The 18,660-nt window shown below is 50.4% G+C and overlaps 1 protein-coding gene across 4 annotated transcripts in view; it reads left to right on the top strand.

The window, feature by feature from the left end:
- Eya2 (EYA transcriptional coactivator and phosphatase 2) overlaps nt 1-18,660 on the top strand; it is a 145,733-nt gene that overhangs the window by 111,782 nt on the left and 15,291 nt on the right. For all 4 annotated transcript variants that reach the window (XM_050151219.1, XM_050151221.1, XM_050151220.1 and 1 more), the window contains one exon: nt 17,105-17,194. In XM_050151219.1, the coding sequence (XP_050007176.1) occupies nt 17,105-17,194 (90 nt within the window). The remainder of the gene's footprint in view (nt 1-17,104; nt 17,195-18,660) is intronic.

Raw genomic sequence — 18,660 nt, 5'->3', positions numbered from 1 at the left:
GGAGAACAAACCATCCTATACTCCAACCAAATGGACTGAGTGGGAGAGGGCTGGGCCCCCCAAAGGAACCTGAAGTTACCCTTCCTGGAAAGGCGGAAGCCCTCAGGTACACATGAGTCCGGCAACCTTGCTGGTGACCCGTGCCTCACTCTGTTGAACATTGCGCAGAAGCAGGACTCAGATCAGTCACAGCCCCGGCCAGAGACGGGATCCCTGTTTACTTAGGGAACAGACACCAGAGCTAACCGATTAAGGAATGATTCAAAACAGGGTTTCTGTGTTTTAAAACAGAAACTGGGCCGCCTTCCTGACCCCAGTCAGGGAATGCTGAGTGCAGCTGTCACCTCCCACTTCTCTGCCAATCCCTCCTCCACAGGGCTCCGCCTCCACCCCCCACAGCCCTGCATTAGCTACCGCCCACATCTGTGGACTAATCCGCTGTGCCCCAGAGGTGACTGCCCCCTCCTCAGCTTCTTGCCCACTTTTCTCTGGACCCTGCTTTCCCTGCTGGGGTTCGAACACAGGAGGAAGATGTAGGAGCCTTTGCGTGAGCCAGGGTGAGATCTGAGGAGAGGCATGTTAGCCATGTTAGCCGTCTTTCCTCCCACGCTCCCTCGGTGCTTCACCTCTCCGAAGCTCCATGGGGGGGGGGGGGCTTCCCCCTGGGACCGTGGCTCCCCTGGCACTGCTGTCGATGACCACCTTTCTGAGATTCAGTGTGCCCGATATACACAGCTCAATGCGTTAGTTTATCCCCAGAGTTGAAAGAGCAGAACCACTGTTTTGTTACATGTGTGTGCCGTGGCATTCGTGTGAAGGTCAGGGGACAGCTTGCAGGAGTCGGTTCTCTCTCCTTCCACTGTGTGGGTCCCGGGGATCAAACTCAGGTGTCTGTCTCTATCCAGCACCACCCTGTTCTGTTTACATCACCTTTGCAGTCAGTTTTGAAATGGGAAGTTGACCTCCACCTTGACCTCTGTAACTGGCACCTCCATCAGGTACATTGTCTGTGGGTCCCACAGGACTTTTGCACGTGCCGTCTCGTCTCTCAGGAGTCTCGTTCCCCAGTTGTCCTCGACGTTCTTCCTGTGCCTTATTCAGGAACCTTCCCAAATGTCCCCTCATCACGCGAGCCTTGCCGCCTCCTGTCATGGTTAGTGTCTGTCCCTCGCCCACCCAACAGCCACGGCGGTGTAATGTGAACTCTGTGTCAGCAGTCCATGACAGAATTGTTGCTGGAGGCCACTGGCCCTGCCAGGTGTTTCCAGGTTCTTGATGCCTTAGTCAAAGACCTGAAAAGGCACAGATTGCACAGGGTAGGGGGACTTTTCAGGAGCAAAGCATTGGGGCAGACGTGCCCTGTGCCGCCTCAAGGGAGCAGCAGGTGGCTTAAATCAGAGCACTCAAGGGCCCCCGACATTGTCATGCCTTCCATTTCGGGGTCTAGGAGGAGGAGCTGGTAGCTAAGGGGCATAGAGCCACAGGTTTTCTGCCTTGATTGACAGACTTGGATGCTGTAAGCCTTCGCTCACTGTGCATGCCCCTTCCCATCATGCATCTGACTTTAACCATGTTATTCACCCAGTTCTGTACAGACATAAGACAGTAAATAGGTGTTTGCCATAAAAGTTCACTCGGAGAATCGGGTAGGCTTTATTGCTCACACCCCCAGAACTCGTTTGGGCCAGATCAGGCTCCTTTCTTTCACACTCAGACATGTTCTGGAATACATGTCCAGGGGAATACGCCAAAGGGGGGTTACCAGACCTGCAAGATGGTTCAGCAGGTAAAGGTGCTTGAAGGCTTGAGTTCAGTTTCTGGAGCCCACACTGGAAAGAGACCCAGTTCCTAAAATATAACCTTTGACCTTCATAGAGATACTGTGGTATATGTGTGTCATAAACTCACAGCCCAATAACAACAAATTAAATCAATTGTTTAAGGAGGGGAATTTCCAAGTGGCTCGTAAGGAAGGGCTAACTAATTCTATTGTTTGGAGAGGAGTGTGTACAGAGCCCAAGTCAAGTGGAGTCACAGCTCACTGAGCTATTCCCTATGCTTTGCCTGTGTGCCAAAACGTGAAGCTTGACTATCAGCCAGATTTTAATACAACATTTGAAAATTTTAAATCAATACCAAAACTCAACAATGAAAGAAAATCAACATTTGAATGAGGGTGAGGAGTTGTGATTTAGTCACGACCTGCACCATTGTGCAGAGAAATCGGCTTCCATTCAAGCCTGATTCCTCGGCCCCTGAGGCCCTTAAGTCTCCACAGGGCAGATTTACCACTGTGACAACAGCAGGAACAGGCTTTACAGAGAGTTCTGGACGGTTGTCTGTGGGGGAGGGGGGTGTTCACACATACGTGTACATGTTGGAGCGTGCATGTCAAGGCCAGGGGAGGAGGTCAGGTGTCCTCCATCACTCTCTGCCTTTTTCCCTTGAGACAGGGTCTCTCACTGAACCTGGAATAGGCTAGCAGCAAGCAAGCCCCAGAGATCCTCCTGTCTTCACCTCCCCACAGTGCTCCGTTTACAAGTGTGTGTGTGTGTGTGTGTGCCCATGCCCAGGTTTTTATGTGACTGCCGAGGTTCAGAACTCAAGTCCTCACGGGTGTGCAGTAAGCCCTCTTTACCCACCGTGCCTCCTCCACAGCCCCCGAATAAACTTGTGTCTCTATTGTACAGATTTCATTAACTTTTTCCACTTGATCCAAAGTACAGAAAATGTTTTATTAAGAATTTGGGGGGGTCAGTTTCCTTCCGCCTTGGGCTGGACAGGAGCACCGTCCCAGCTGCAGCCTGGGGCTAAAACAGAGCCTGGCAGGCAGTGGGAGCCAGAAGTGTCTGCTGGGACCATGTGTGTTGATGAGGAAACCTCTATAGGGTCTGGAGCAGAAAGAGTTCTCAGCCCTCACCTCACTACATGGAGCGAGGACCTGGTGAGGGCTGATGTGGTCCTCACCCGCTCAGGGTGCCACTGGGGTGTGTCCCGTTCTTGTCCACAGAGCTTTTCACGGTGAGGCTAGCCATGGTCATGGCCACCTCACTGCAGCCAGACTGTCCCTCTGGTGGGCTTAGCTCCTTCATGAGCCTCACAGGGACTTCAGTGCTCATGGAGTGAGGAGGCCAGGGGTCCTCAGAACTCCCTCATTCTTCAGTGGATTTGAGCTTTGGGGAACCAGGCCAGGAACCAGTGCTACCGAATGGTCCTTTATCCCCAAACTTCCAGTCTGCTCTTTTGTGTGGGGGAAGCTGAAAGAGCAGAGGGGACTCATAGGGTCACCCACACTCTGCCATGTCATTGTGGGAGGGAGCAGCAGGGCCTGTGGGTCAAACAGAAGCAGCTGGCATTGTTGCAGTACACCTCAGACTCAGCCCCATGGTGCCCGGAGTGTGCCACACAGGAGCCAGCATCCACAGTTCTGCTCCACAAGTGCCCAGCCCCTCCTGGACCAGAGCCATAGCCCAAGCACTGAGGATACAGTGGGGAGCCAAGGCCAGGAAGAAGTTAAATCTATGAGGAGGAGAAGGAAGCCAATAGCTGAGATAAATCAGGAATACAGAGAAAAGCCACAGTAGTGCACATCTCTGGTTCCAGCGCTAGGAGGCTGAGGCACTAATTTGAAGCCTGGGCTACATAGACAGCCTTTATCAGAAAGAAGGGGAGATGGAACAGAGAAAGAAAGGAAGCATAAAGAGGTCATGGGGATCAGGAACGGGGGCTTAAATCCAATTTTGGGAAAGCAGCCTTACAGAGAAGCTATATTTGAATATAAACCTAAAAGGAGGTAGAAAAATGGATGTCCGGTAGTAAAACATGGGACTAGTGTGTGCCAAGGTCCTGTGGTGAAAACCAGCAGAGGCCCATGAGGCTATGGTAGGGCAGGAGTTGGAGACAGCAGCGTTGGCACTGACTTCCGCTGTGAAACGGGAGCTCTAGGGCTGGGAACAGGGGAAAAGCCAGACCACATTCTCTTTCTGAAGCCCTGGCTGCTCCCCAGAGAGACATACTTGGAACTGGGGAGAGCCGCCTGAAGTGGGTGCTGCAGTCCAGCTGAAAGACACCGTGAGCCAGGCAGTGAGGGCACACAGCTTTAATCCCAGCACTGAGAAGGCAGAAGCAGGAGGGTCTCTTAGTGTGAGACCAGCCTGACCTACAAAGTGAGCTCCAGGACAGCCAGGGCTACACACAGAGAAAATGAAAACGCACTGTTCACTTGAGGAGGTAGAGGGGAGACGGAGAAGCATAGCAGGCTGGACCTATTTTGAAAGCAGAACTGGCCACAGATAAAGACGTGAAGCAGGAGCTGCGGAGATGGCTGCCATACAAGGGTGCTTTGTGATCAGGAGGTAGTGAGTTCAGTGCCCAAAACCCACAGTGACACACTTGTAATCCCAGACATGCCTACAAACACACAAACATCCACCACACACACAAACATCTACCATACACACACATGTGAACATACATACATTCACCACACACACACATACTCATACACACATACAAACATACACACATACACCATGCACACACTACAGATTTTAAAAATAAGAAACGATCATGTTACTATTTTGACATTGCAAAGGTTCAAATGACAAGGGCCCAGCAGACAATTAGTTCATCCTGAGGCCCTTGGATTGGATCCCCGCCCCCACCCACCTCAAGACCCAGCTCTCTGTCCACAGCTGCCTCTCAGGCATCTAGATCTTTCCACTCTCTAACAAACACCAGCCAAAGTGCTTAAGGAGCGCTGTTTATTTTATTTCTTTAATGAGAAAACCTTCGCGTTCCTCCCGAGTTCAGCTGTGTTTATTTACTTTGTGCTGGGCTCGGGGCCTGCGACAGCCCGAGGTCTGACAGGCTGTGCAGCCCCAGCCCCAGTCCTTAGAACTCCATAACGCAGACTCTCAAAATAAATACTGCCTAATTCACTCGGCAGAGGTGGATTAAGTCAAGATGAATACAATTTAGAAAGGATTTGCCGAGGAAGTGGGAGATTTTGTTCCCCCACTGGGGTTGAGCTCACATCAGACTCTTTTCTCCACCTTCAGACTCTGGTAGCCAAAGCTATTTGGTGCTTGGGACGAAGGAAGAAACAGCTTGGATGGGTACTTTCGGACCCACGATTATTTTGTTCATGGGACAAGGAGGTTAGGAGTAGCTTCCCTGGTCACTTCGCCCATCCTGCAAGGCACGGAAACACAGGCATCTGCTGTTTTGCTGGGGGTGAGCCAGGAGGGAGCCAGAGGAGCTTTGAAAGATGTCACACAGGTGAAGAATGACAGTTATGGGCCTCCGGCAGGAGGCGTCACCCTTTGTCATCTTAATCCCTTCTAATAGCTAACCCCCAAGCAGGAGCCTAAATGCTGAGGGCCTGTGCTTATGCGTCTTCTTGGCATTAAAGGATCCAATTCAACAGAAAATCGAGGTTTTGGTGACGGCTGGGGGTTATCTGGAAAGCGTTCATTAACAGTCTCTCTTTGAAGCCACGGCTTGGAGAAGCTGTCTCCTTGTGAAGACAGCTGTGGGTTGAGGGCACTGGGAGCTAGTTAAAGACTTCGCAAGGGCTGCCTACTCCCTCTGTCAGCCCTGTCCCCGCGCCCTGCCCACCTGCTGGAGGGGACCTGAGAGGAGAAGGAAGGTTTCACTCATCTCTGAACACCTAAGAGAGCTCACTTGGGTTGGAGCAAGAGGTTCTTTTGTTCTCTAAATACAGGGGTTGTGCTCCCAATGGTCTTGGTGAGAAAGGCTCTCTGGTGTCCTGGAAACGGAAACAATGGCAGGGGTTTTCCTTTTCAAGTTGAGAGGGTGCCCCCTACAGCCCCACCCCCACCCCCACCAGCGCCCACCTGTGCGTCATGCCTTTTAGTCTCCAACAATGGGGGTTTCGAGCGTGTCCAAAGGTTGCTGGGATTTCTGGAGCCTCTGATGCTCAAGTGTGACGGGACGAACGACAGGTGGGCATCATCACTGTTGTTGGGGCTGACACTGTGTTGGGATGTGCCCCTCCCCATGCCAGCTTTCCATACCCCCTCCGAGTGTATGGACTTTGGGGCCCCATTAATGGCAGGAGGCAGAGTCCAGGGGGGAACCCCCACTAGGACCTTATTATAAGTAGGAACATACAGCTAAAGGATCCCTCTAGGGACACAACTGGGTCCCCAAACAGGACGGTCGAATGGTGAGATGTAATTTGGTCATTGAGAGGGATGGAGCAGTATCACAGGAGACAATGTGAAAGAAGAGAGACAAGGTGGAGCCTGTGGCTCCAGATGGGCGTGTCCAGGGAGCTGGGCTGTGAACTGGTGGTGACCTGGGGCAAAGGGCACTAAAGAACCAGTGTTTTGTGGGAATCTCGTTTTATTTCTCAGTGAAGAGAATTTGGGGAAGGAGATGGAGATGGTACTGCCCCTGAATTACATACTCCAGAGAAAAGCTGGGGGACTGGAGAGTCGGCTTAGTGGTTAAGAGCACTGACTGCTCTTGAAAAAAACCTGATTCCATTCCCAGCACCCATGTGGTGACTCATGGAACTGTTTTCAAGGGATCTGACACCCTCTTGTGACCTCCTTGGATACTGGGCAAATGTGATGCATAGACCTACATGTAGGCAAAGCACCTGTATTCATAAACTAAATCAGTTAATTTTTCAAAGCTGTGCCAGACACAATGGAGCACACCTGTAATCCTTGTACCTGGTGATGAGGTGGGGGTTGGGGGCAGGAGGACCAAGAGGAAAGCTGCCTCTCTACATAATATTCTGTCTCAAAAATGTTTCTTTAGGATCTTGCTAAGGATGGAATCTGTGTATGTTCAACAAGCATCCTACAGCTGAGCTACATACACACATACATGCACATACATACATACATGCACATACACACACACACGCATACATACATGCACACACACACGCACACGATGCCCCAGATTGTATGCTTTAAAATGAGAAATGGAGAGAGGAAAAGGACAGAGGAATGAAGGACATACGAAAGGAAGGAGACAGTGGAGCTCACCTACAATCCCAACACCTAGGAGGTAGAGGCAGAAAGGTCAGGAGTTCAAGGTAGGGCCAGCAAGAGCTGGCAGCAAGTGAAGGCTCTTGCCACCAAGGCTGGTAATTGAGTGTGACCTCAGGAATCCACAAGATGGAAGGAGAGAACCGGCTCCAGAAGGTTGTCTTCTGCCCATCATGTGCAAACGGTGGCACACGTACTCACACACACTACACATACACACCACTAAGTGTTTAAAAACAAACAGAAGTTCAAAGTCATCCTCAGCTACATGGAAATGGCTCACGACAGGGGAGGTTTAGAGGAGCCTCTACATCGAGAAATGCTGAGTGCTTGAGGGTGTGCGTATGCTCAGGGGATCCTCTAGGAACCCCGTAGCCCGCCATGCCCTGTGTTTCTGCATAATAGGTACATACATTCCACAAAAGGGAATAGTGTCAGTCATGAGGAGAACACTCCAGATCCTGTGGTTGTCATGCAAGCGAAGGCTCTTGAAGCCTGCAGCTTTCCCAGCTCCCAGCCTGACTCCAAGGTCTTGTACTGTCCATTCTCTCCTTCTGTGGACCAAGTGTGCCCACCACTGTCTCTGTAAGCAAGGTCTGTTGGCACACAGCTGCTCCCATGTTCATATATATTACCCATGGTCGCTCCTATGCTGCCCAGGAGGGTTGAGGAGTTATATTTGAGACCACACAGAACACGGACTCTAGGCTACCTGCTTTGTATAGAAAAAGTTCGTCTTCTTGTGGTCTAGAGTGTAGCTCTGGAACCAGATGACTCAAGTTCAGAGCCAGCCTCATTCCCTAACTGTATCTCACAAGGTGCTTGGTCTCCTGTGCCTCAGTTTCCACCCCTGGGATACAGTTATGATATCAACAGCACTGACCTCCTGGGGTCGAGGTTGGAACGTGCACATTAACACGTCACAGGTGTTTAGAAGGGGTCACCTCTGTGGCAGGCAGATCGTATAAAATAAATGAATTCAGTGTCTTACAGACTTGAGTCTTAAACCACATGTGCTGATGAACACCTGTGATCCCAGCACTCACGAGGCTAAAGCAAGGAAGATTCAGATTCAAGGCCAGCCAGAAGCTGTATCCAAAAAAAAAGGAAAGGAAAAAAAGAGAAAAAGAAAAAAACTGAATCTTAGGAATCAAATAGGCTCTCACAAGTACTCAACATGTTGGCTGTAATGGGACAATAACCATAGACAAGACACAAATCTTATGTGCGATATGTGTGGTTGTGTTTCAATAAAACTTTATTCATGGACAGAAAAAAAGTGGCTCCTTAGAAGCAGGCTGCTGGAACAAGGGGTCATGGTTCTGCCTGTAGTCCTTATACTAGGGAAATTGAGGCAGAGGAATCCCTCCAGGTTGAAGGTCAGTCTCAGATACATAGCAAAATCTTGTCTCAAAAATATAAAAAGTACCAGGTGGTGGTGGCGCACACCTTTAATCCCAGCACTTGGGAGGCAGAGGCAGGCGGGTCTCTGAGAGTTGGAGGCCAGCCTGGTCTACAGAGCGAGTTTCAGAACAGCCAGAGCTGTTACATAGAGAAACCCTTTCTCAAGACAACCTTAACTGGTTGTGTCCAGTGCTGTGTCTGTGGAAGGGAGGCTAAAGGATTGCTGTTTGTGATGAGCAAAGAGAGAAACCACAGGGTGCTGGTAGGGACATGGGTAGAGCATCAAGCAGCTACTAGATACCATCGGTACCGACATGTTCAAAATAACTCTGTAGGTACCAGGCTCCAACACCGTCCATGCCTCTCCAGGCTCCAGTGCCGTCCATGCCTCTCCACCCTGGACCACCCTGCACCCGGCTCACATCAGGGTGATCGTCTCCCCCAGACCTTCAGATTTTTCCCTCTTCCATACAGGCAGCCTCGGGGTCCAGGGCAAACAAGATGGAGGCTGCTACCTCCTCTGTGTTTCTGACTTTGAATTTCCGGCCTCGGATAAGAGCAGAAAACGCGGAAGCTAGATGGTCTTGTGTTCTGTAAATGCAAACGATTTAAACAGGATAAGAAGAACCCACGTGCTGTGGGGCCACGTGATTTAAACAGGATAAGAAGAACTCACGTGCTGTGGGGCCACGTGACCCCCCTCAGAGTGGAGACAGCTAAGACATCTTCTCTTCCCTTCCTCTCGACCCTGGACCCTGATTGCATCCTGAGTCCTCAGCTGGCTCTTGCTGTCGCCGAGACAGAATATAACCCCCAGGTCTTTGGGGGAAGCGCTTGTTCATACAGACAGATCATTTGTTGAGCTTTTCAGATTTCTCTCTCTCTCTCTCTTGTTCTCTGGAACTGCCAAGGAAACAAGTTTGAGGGCTTTTGTTTGGGTTTGTTTTTCTTTACTGTTCAAACACGTGAATTGACCTGCTTTGGTTTGGGTTTTTTTTTTTTTTTTTTTTTTTTCCACGACCATCATTTTCTTGTCTCCCTCTTTAAAAAAAAAAAAAAAAAGTTTTTTCTTTTTCTTCCTTTAACAAGCTGATCTGTTTTCCAGGCGTTTCCAAGTAATTAAACCCAATTAAAACCATTAAATTCTTGCTTTTAATGACAACTTCATTATTAAAGTCTAACCGCAAGGAGGAGGTTTAGCTGGCAGAGCCTTCCACTGTGTGCTAATCCGCCCCTAACCTCTGGCTGACACTCAGAGAGATAAACCCCACAGAATAGGCAAGCTGCTTTAATGAATAGCTTTAATTAGTACTTTTCTTCCTCGTGGCAGAGTAATTATTTGTACGGCTTATAAACAGCTACTTGGCAGGGATGGTTAAAGGCTGGGTTGGTTTGGATGGTGTGATAGCTTCAATTGGTTTTGTGTGTGCAGGTGGGATTTTTTTTTTTTTTTAAGAAAAAGAGGGGTCTTCATACCAAAGTAGGTGCCGAAGTATATCATCCTGAAGTTGGGGTTGTCAGGGTAATTGACGCAGAAGAAGAAGCGAGGTGACCGCAGGCAGCGGGCTATGAGCCAACTTCAGAGTTGGCCTGACACCCACCTTGTGTAGGAAGCATGGGCAAGCCCAGACAACACCACTCAGGGACATAAGCCTGGCTCCTGGGCAGCCTGGGTCCTGGCAGGAGAGGAAAGCCTGTGGTGGCGCCCTCCCTCTGCCCCAAAACCTTTGTCTGGATGGCACCTGAGGAAGGAAGAACCAAGTTCATATTATAGGTGTGGTCAGAGAGACCCAGGGTGCAGCCTAGCCAACCCCTATGACAGAGTACTTTTTTTGTGACCAGACTGTTGTTAATGGCCCACCTCTGGGAAGCGGGTGCTCTGGCTACTCAGTCAGGATGAGGGGCATGAAGTTAAGTGGGCCGCCCCAAATCACCTTCAGAAAACACAGGCAGGTTACCAGTAGGCATCCAGGGTTCTCAGTGTCGCTGCTTCTAACTGCCATCTGACTTCCTCCTTGAGACACACAAGAGGCACCTCCTGCCTTGGTGGGTGGGAGATTTCCATATGGGGAGGCAGTGGTGGTGGCAGGGTCTCCTGTAGCCCAGATTGGCTTGGAACTCACCAGATAGTCAAAGATGACCTTGAATTTCTGAGCCTCCACCTCCCAAGTGCTGGGACTACAGGCATGCACCACACTCTAGGTTTATCTGGTGCTGGGGATCAAACTCCAGGCTTTGGGCAACCTAAGCAAGCGCTGTACCAGCTGAGCCCCAGCCCCAGACCTGGGTTTGTTTGTGGTTTTTTTTCATTTTTGTTTCTAATGTGATTCAGTTTGTGCGTGAGCTAGAAAGCTAGTTTCGTTTCAGGGTTTTCCACTCTGTGACTCCAGACTTGGCTGCTAACGCTGCGAGCTGAGAACTGCACTTTTTCTCATCTAGAGGCCTTTCGAGTGGGGCTTCTCAGCTGGAGCGACTTGGCTCCTGGGGCCTGTTGGGCCAAGTCTGGAGACATCTGTGGCTGTCATCACTGGGGGAAAGGGGGGAAGTTGCTGTTGGCATTCAGGGGTGGAGATTAGAGACACAGATACCCAGGAAGGCCCCCTCTGGAAATACTGTTAGCACTGGGCTGGGGGCTGGAGAGAAAGCTCCATGAGAAGTGAGTGTAACACGTATGCATGAAGACCTGAACTTGGATCCTTGGCACCCACGTAAAGCCAGAAATGGCAGCATATGTCTGTAACCCTAGCGCTGGGGGAGGGGGGCAGGCAGTAGAGACAGGTGGATCCCCAAGGCTCACTGTCCAGCCACCCTAACTGAAGCAATGAGCCCCAGGTTTAGTGAGAAACCCTGTTTCAAAAGTAAGATGGAGAGTAATAGAGGAAGATGCCCCAGGTCAACTTCTGCCCTCCACACCTGAACACATGCATGTACGTGTATATACAGCACACATGCATATGTACCATATACACATACACCATGCATACCGCCCATCCACAAACACATCACACATGCTTATCACACACACACATGCATACACACACACACACACACACACACACACACACACACAGCTAAGACAAAACCCCCTGGTTGAATTGCTGGAATACTCAGACTATGTATTCTCCAGGTACCTTGCAAACAAGCGACAGCAGTGTTGATGTGGCCACTTGTGGCCTGGGTAAGGTTCAGTGGTAGATCACTTGCCTGGTACATACAGAGGACTTGTATCCAGAAGCACAAGAAGAAGACTTAACCAGCTCATTGAAGTTGTTAACCATCCATCATCCATCTTTCAGAAACACATCTAAAGAACTGAAGGCCAGTGGATGAGTTATCTGTGTGTGTGTGTGGGGGGGGTGTTTGCATGTGTGTGTGTGTGTGTGCACTGTGTGTGGGATATGTGTGTATGGTGTGACTTGCTTGTGTGTGTGGTGTGTGTATGGTGTGTCTGCATGTGTGTGTGCACGTGTGTGTGTATTGTGTTATGTCTGCGTGTGAGGTCAGAGAACAACTCTGTAGAGTTGGTTCTCTCCTTCTAGCCTTGTTTGAATCCAAGAATCAAATTCAAGTTACCAGGCTAACACAGCAAATGGCTTTACCCATGAAGCCATTTTGTTGGCCCCCACTTAAATATTAAAAAGCAGACAACGCCTGTTTCAAAATAGGCATTTATCAAAAGAAACATGATCATTGCCCTCATTGTAGTAGAAGTAAAGTCTTTTGTTTTATGTTATCGCCTCTGCGAAGACATATTCAGGGAGTGGAGTGATTATTTCCGGGGCTAAGCTAGCCGTGCAGGAGCCGGGTGGGACAAAAAGCAAGCCTGCTGGCCTCCTTACTACAAGAAGCAAGTGGATCGCTGTGAGTTCCAGTGCCTGAGACATGTCACAGTGGGATCCACACACCCTAATGAATCTGCTGTGGGTGACTAGGCATATGGCTGCCATTCTCTGTAACATCCTACCAGATCAGCCTCCCTCTTCCCCCACAGCTGTGGTGATGTATGGCTGGTGTATGTGTGTGAACCAGGCATGTGCAGGTGCCCTCAGAAGACAGGAGACTCAAATCTCCTGAAGCCAGACCCGCAGGTGATTGTGAGCCACCTGACATGGGTTCTGAGCACCAACTCCCTGGACGGGCAGCAGGTACTGTGGCCACGCCGCCATCTCCCTAGCCCTAGGAACTAACTGCTGTGTTCACACTGAGTAACTCGGCATTCATATTTCAAAAGCTCTCCAAGTCACTCCCTTCGGCCTTCTTTCTTAACTTGTTTTACCTCAGATTGATTTTGTTTTAGGAAAGACTTTCCTTTTTTTTACTGTTTTACCCTCTCTCTTCCACCCAAGAAATACAACCAGGCATCATCACAGGATAGCCTAGCAGCTACCAGACTGGTGGTTGAAACCCCTCCCCTAACTAAAAGAATTCTATCAGGAAGGCATTGGAAGTGGGTCCCCCTGCTTCGTGGGGATCCAGAGTGTTGTCTCTGTCCCACCTCTTCTCTCTAACCCCCCACCCCAGGCATGCACAGACCACCACGATGACATCAAAGTCAATTCCAGAAACCCGCAAAACCTTAGGGCTCACTGGAAAAATCTGCCGAGTCTGGACCAGGTTTCTGCCTTCTCAGGGTAACAGCCACCCGCAAGCACGCTAGGCCAGCGATGGCATTCCCTCCTCCCCACCCTGCCCAGCACAGCCCTTCCAGGGGCATGTTCCACGCTAAACTCATTCTCCACTCGCCCTTTCTTCTCCCGCTCTGGTTTTAATCGCTCTTTGTTTTTCAAGTCAGCCGTGTCTGATGTTGCTTGTTTAGCAAGTTAACCACTGGACTTCTGCTTTAATCCAAAGAGTATGTGATGGTCTAGGAAGTAAGTGCCTCTCCTGTGCCTGCCGTCACAGGCTGCACCATGGGTCATCAGGAGCCCATGGGATAAGAGTGGCGCGGGGACATTGGACGAGGTGCTCACACTCACACCGGACTGGTGAACCCTCTGTGCACCATCGCTGACACGAGGCTCGGTGTGGGTCTGAAAGGGTAGTGAGAAAGCTGCCACACACTTGCCCGGGTCACGCTGTTTGCTTCTTGTGTGACCGAAGGCTGCAGAGCAAGCGGGTGTGACATGGCGGGTGTTCGGAAATCACCCAGCGGGCACTGGGAGGTGCATGGGAAGTTTTCCTCCAGCTCTCATACCTGAATTCTGGTTTTGTCGTAGCTTATCCATCCTTTTAAAAAATATTAAGTGTGTGCAGGTATGTCTGTGGGGGTATGTACGTATACACGATTTTATACATATAATACATACATATATGAGGTCATGTGTGAACACACGCCTGTGCTGTTGACCCATGAGCTCCAGGAACCCACCTGTCTCTGGCCCACAGCCAGCACTAGGGTTACAGATGAGCCACTGGGCTGAGCCTTTCCATGGGTGCTAGGGATGCAAACTCAGCGTGCATGGCTGGGACTTGCTGACTGAACCATCTCCCGACCCTAAGATATTTTAAGTCTTCGTATCAACATGAGGAAGACTGGCAGACTTCTTTCTGCTGAGGTTTGGGTTTTCTATCTCGCTCTTTCTGTCTTCCTCAGCTGCAAGGTTGAGTTAGGTCCAGTGTTTGGCAACTTGCCCTCAGTTCTGGACGGAGCATCTCTGGGGAGGTCCCCTCGTTCAGGAGCGTATGGGTGGCTTTTGTCCTGGCTGTGACCAAATACCTGATAAAAAGCAACTTAGGGAAGGAGGAAGGGGGTCACTTTGGCTCACAGTGTAAGGGGAACACAGTTCGCTGCGGCCAGGAAGGTGTGGAAGTGGGCGCCTGAGATGGATGGCCACACGGTCTCCTCCATCAGGAGGCAAATATCAGACAGGAAGTGGGGCCTGTCAAACCTTAACACCCATTAACACCCACCCCAGTGACCCACTCCTGGTCTCCAACCTTCCGAAACAGCGCCTCTGACTGGGAACCGAATGTTCAAACACTTGAGCCTGTGAGGGCTTTTCACATTCAAACAGTAATGAGTAAGACCTTTTCTCCTGGGTTAAAAAAATCAAAGTGGAGCCGGGCAGTGGTGGCACCAGGCCTTTAACCCCAGCACTTGGGAGGCAGAGGCAGGTGGATCCCTGAGCTTGAGGTCAGCCTAGCCTGGTCTACAGAGCGAGTACGAGGACAGCTAGGGGGCTACACAGAGAAACCCTTTCTTGAAAAAAAGGGAGGGAGAGAGAGAGAGAGAGAGAGAGAAATTAGTTCTCAAGGCTAGGGCCAGCCCTGGCATATGCAAAGGCCCTGGGTTCCCTCCCGGCAGCAAAAGAATAAATCCATTACAAAAGAATAAACCCATTACAAAAGAATAAATCTATTACAAAAGAATAAATCCATTACAAAAGAATAAATCCAGTACAAAAGAATAAATCCAGTACAAAAGGCCAGGCAAGATAGCACATGCCTACAACCCTAGCACTTGGGAGGCGGAAGAAGAGGATCAGGAATTTGAGACCAGCCTTGGCTACACAATAAGTTTAAGGCCAACCTGGGCAAATGAGGCCCTGTCAAAAACAGAAAGAAGGTCCCATCCCTCACCTTTGCCGCGGTCACGCACACAAAGCTCCTACTCATGTCCTACCGTCATCAGCCAGACGCAATCTCCGATTCGCCTTCCTATAACTATTACATACCACCACCACACCACACCACACCCCAGGGAAGTGGTTTTTACACACAATAATTGTTTTGTCCTGCTTTTCTGAGTCAGTCTTTTTGGGCCAAATGGCAGCCTTCCTCTCCCCTCCTGTTCAGGAGAGCCAGTCTCCCAGCCAGGTGCACATCAGCCTTGCCTTTCCCAAGGGACGAGCAGTGGCCCAGAGGTGACCACAACCTTCCCCGGGACATGTCGACTTCCTCCAGGCACAAGAGGTTTGTTCTCAGTTGCCCTCTCCAACCAGAGTCCCTGTCTGCCACCTCCTGGCCAGACCCTGGATGGGAGGCGGAGCCCTGATGAGGTGTTTGGCCAAAGGCACCATCCTGGTCTGGTTCTCCACATCTGTGTGGGTGTGCGCACACATGGATGTGCATGCGTGTGTGCGTGCGTGTGTGTGTGTGTGTGTGTGTGTGTGAAACCAAGATCAGCAGCTGCACTTCCTTTGTTCTCCTTTTTGTTGTTTTGTTTCATTATTTTTTATTTTGTTTTATTTTTAAAGTCAAAAGGGGTTTGTTTGGGGAATTGTTTACTTTGTAGCAGGAGGGCTTCCTGGATGTGTGTGTGTGTGTGTGTGTACATGTGTGCATGTATATGTGCATGCGGGTGCTCATGAACACAGGTGCAAGTGTGCATGGCAGCCAAGGAACAACCTATGCTGTTCTTCCTTCGGCACTATTCACCTTGGTTTGAAACAGGGTCTCTCGCTGGCCTGGAGCTCATGGATTGGGCTGGCCGGCCACAGGCACCCACCTGCCTCACACACACACACACACACACACACACACACACATTGGAATTATAAACCTGCACAACTGCCGGACTTTTTATGTACATTCTGGGGATCAAGCTTAAGTCCTCATGCCTGCATGGCAAGTCCTTTGCTTCTGAGCCATGTCCCCAGCCCCCAGTCCACTTCTCATTTATGGTGTGTTCTAGTCTGGGTTCTGTTGTGTGATAAATAGCATGACCAAATGCAGTTTAGGGAAGGAAGGCATTATTTGGCTTATACTTCCGGATCACAGACCCTCACTGAAGGAAGTCAGGGCAGGAACCTGAAGGCGGGAAAGGTGACGGAACACTGCTCGCTGGATCACTGGCTCATGCTCGGCTAGCTTCCTTACACAGCCTTCCTTACACAGCCGGGACCCCTTGCCTAAGGACGGTGCCTCCCAGAGGGGGCGGGGGCGGGGCCTGGGGGTGGGCGGGACCCACCGGTGCCAGTCATTAATCAAATCAGTCTCATAGGCCAGTGAAAGCTAATCTGACTGAGGCGCTCCACAGCTGAGGTTCCCTCTTTCCGGGCGACTCTAGGTTGTGTCTCTTGGCAATAAAAACCAAGTAACCCGCACACACTTCCAATCCACGGCCACCTGCGAGTCCCACATTGTCTTTATCCTGGAGCCCGGGCATCCGTTCATCTTAACTCATGAGCCAGATAAGACAGCACGGGCCATGTTTGCTGCCCACTGGAATGTATCTTCCTCAGGGAGGGTGACTGGCAGCAAAGGCTTGTGGTAGTTACTTTCTTCTTTCATGCCAAAATCCCTGACAAAACCCAGGCAGTGGTGGCGCGGGCCTTGGTAGGAGGATCTCTGTGAGTTCGAGACCAGCCTGGTCTACAGAGCAAGTTCCAGGACAGCCAGGGCTACACAGAGAAACCCTGTCTGGGCTGGAAAAGAAGGGGAAGAGGTTTAGCGTACGGTGCACCTTACACTCTGACGAACTGGCTTCTGTCCTTGCTGTAATTGCTTGTTGCCATCGCTCTAGAGTGGTGTCATTCCCAGTATCCACCTCCTTCTCCCCTGGTGTGAACAAGTCATTCTCCCCCCAGGCCGTGTTCTCAACCACACAGGAGCTGTGAGCCATTCGGAAGAACATGGACGCCCTCTGCCTTCCAGAGCAAGAGTGGGGTGGAGGGATGGGCTGAGACCAAGAGGCCAAGCGTGTACTAAACTGTCCCGTCTCTTTCCCACAGGACACCACGACGTCAGTGCGCATAGGCCTGATGATGGAAGAGATGATCTTCAACCTCGCTGACACACACCTGTTCTTCAATGACCTGGAGGTCAGCACCCAGCGCTCACTGTCACAGTTACTGGGATGGGGGGGTGACCTGGTGGTCGGTACCCAATGTTCACTGTCACAGTTACTGGGGGGATGACCTGAGGGTCGGCACGCATGCTCACTGTCACAGTTACTGGTGTGTGGGGGGGAGTTCTAGCTCTGTCAGAAATATTTACCTTTTTTTGTATATTTAGGTTTTTGTGGAGTTTGTCATTTTGATTTTATTTTTCAAGACAGCACTTCTCTCTGTAACCCTGGCTGTCCTGGAACTCGCTCTGTACACCAGGCTGACCTGGAACTCAGAGATCCACCTGACTCTGCCTCCCAAGTGCTGGGATTAAAGGCATGTGCCACCACCACCCAGCTCCTTTTCAAAAAAGACTTTATTTTTATTTTATGTATGTGCGTGTACCTGACTGTAGATGCTCTTAGAGGCCAGCAGAGGGCAGCAGACCCCTAGTGCTGGAGCACTTTGAAGCAGGTGCTGGGAGTAGAATGTGGGGTTCCTTGGAAGAGTAGAGCCCTCAAGCACTGAGCCATCCCCCAGCTCTCCCGTCTCTTTTAGAGACTCGAATCATTTCCTAGTGACTCCTGGGAAAGTACAGAACTGTAGTCAGTCGGTGTCCTTTTGGGGGAACACTCTTGTCAGGGTGATCTTGCTGGCCCTCGTCCATCCTTGCTCCAATCACATGGGATGGTGGTTCTGCTATTCCAGTAAAACCTGGTGGCCTCTTCTTCCTTCTGAAATGCCTTTGGCTAATATGTTCATTGAGGCAGACTGGTACAGATCCTCTTGGGGCAACAAAAATGAGCAGCAGGGCCAGGGTGAGAGCTTTTTAAAAAAGAATTTACATTCCTTGGACCCATGGTTTACAGAAAGGAGTGAGGGATACACTTGGGATGTTTACTCCTGAGCAAACCCTTGAACAAGATGCAAGGAAAGGTGTCGCGTCCACCCTCGTCCTGCAAGGAAAAACGCAACACCCGGAGCTCTTCTTGCAGCAGTTTTCAGGACTTTATTCACAATAATCTTTCTCCTTCTCCTTCTCTCTTTCCCTCTCTTTACCCTCTCTCCACCCTCTCTCTACCCTCTCTCCCTGGGCAAACCTCTCCCAGCCCTGAAGTAGGCATGGGCTGCCAACCCTGAACTGCCAGGTGGGCACTGCCCATAGGTTCACGCATATGCAGGCAGCTGATAATCATTGCGTGATCATAGCATAGGTCAGGCCTTAGCCATCTCAGGAGTTGATTATACATCTCCATCAGGTGCAACACCACGCAGCTCGCTACAGAAAGGGGCAGGAAGCAGCTTTGGGCACAGCTTAACTCATTTGTTTAGACCTAATCTGTGTTGAAAGAGGTGGAGATAAATTCAAATGAAAAGCCCGTTTAACTAGAACTCCTGGGGCCAGTGAAATGGCTCAGAAAGGGTAGCTGGTAACTATTTGTAACTCCTTTACTAGGGGA

The sequence above is a fragment of the Alexandromys fortis genome, unplaced genomic scaffold (genome assembly GCF_014885135.2).
Source record: "Alexandromys fortis isolate MF-2015 unplaced genomic scaffold, M_Fortis_MF-2015_v1.1 scaffold_27, whole genome shotgun sequence".
Taxonomy (NCBI): Eukaryota; Metazoa; Chordata; class Mammalia; order Rodentia; family Cricetidae; genus Alexandromys; species Alexandromys fortis.
Note: the sequence above shows the minus strand (reverse complement) of the source record. Positions and strands in the feature narration are given on the sequence as shown.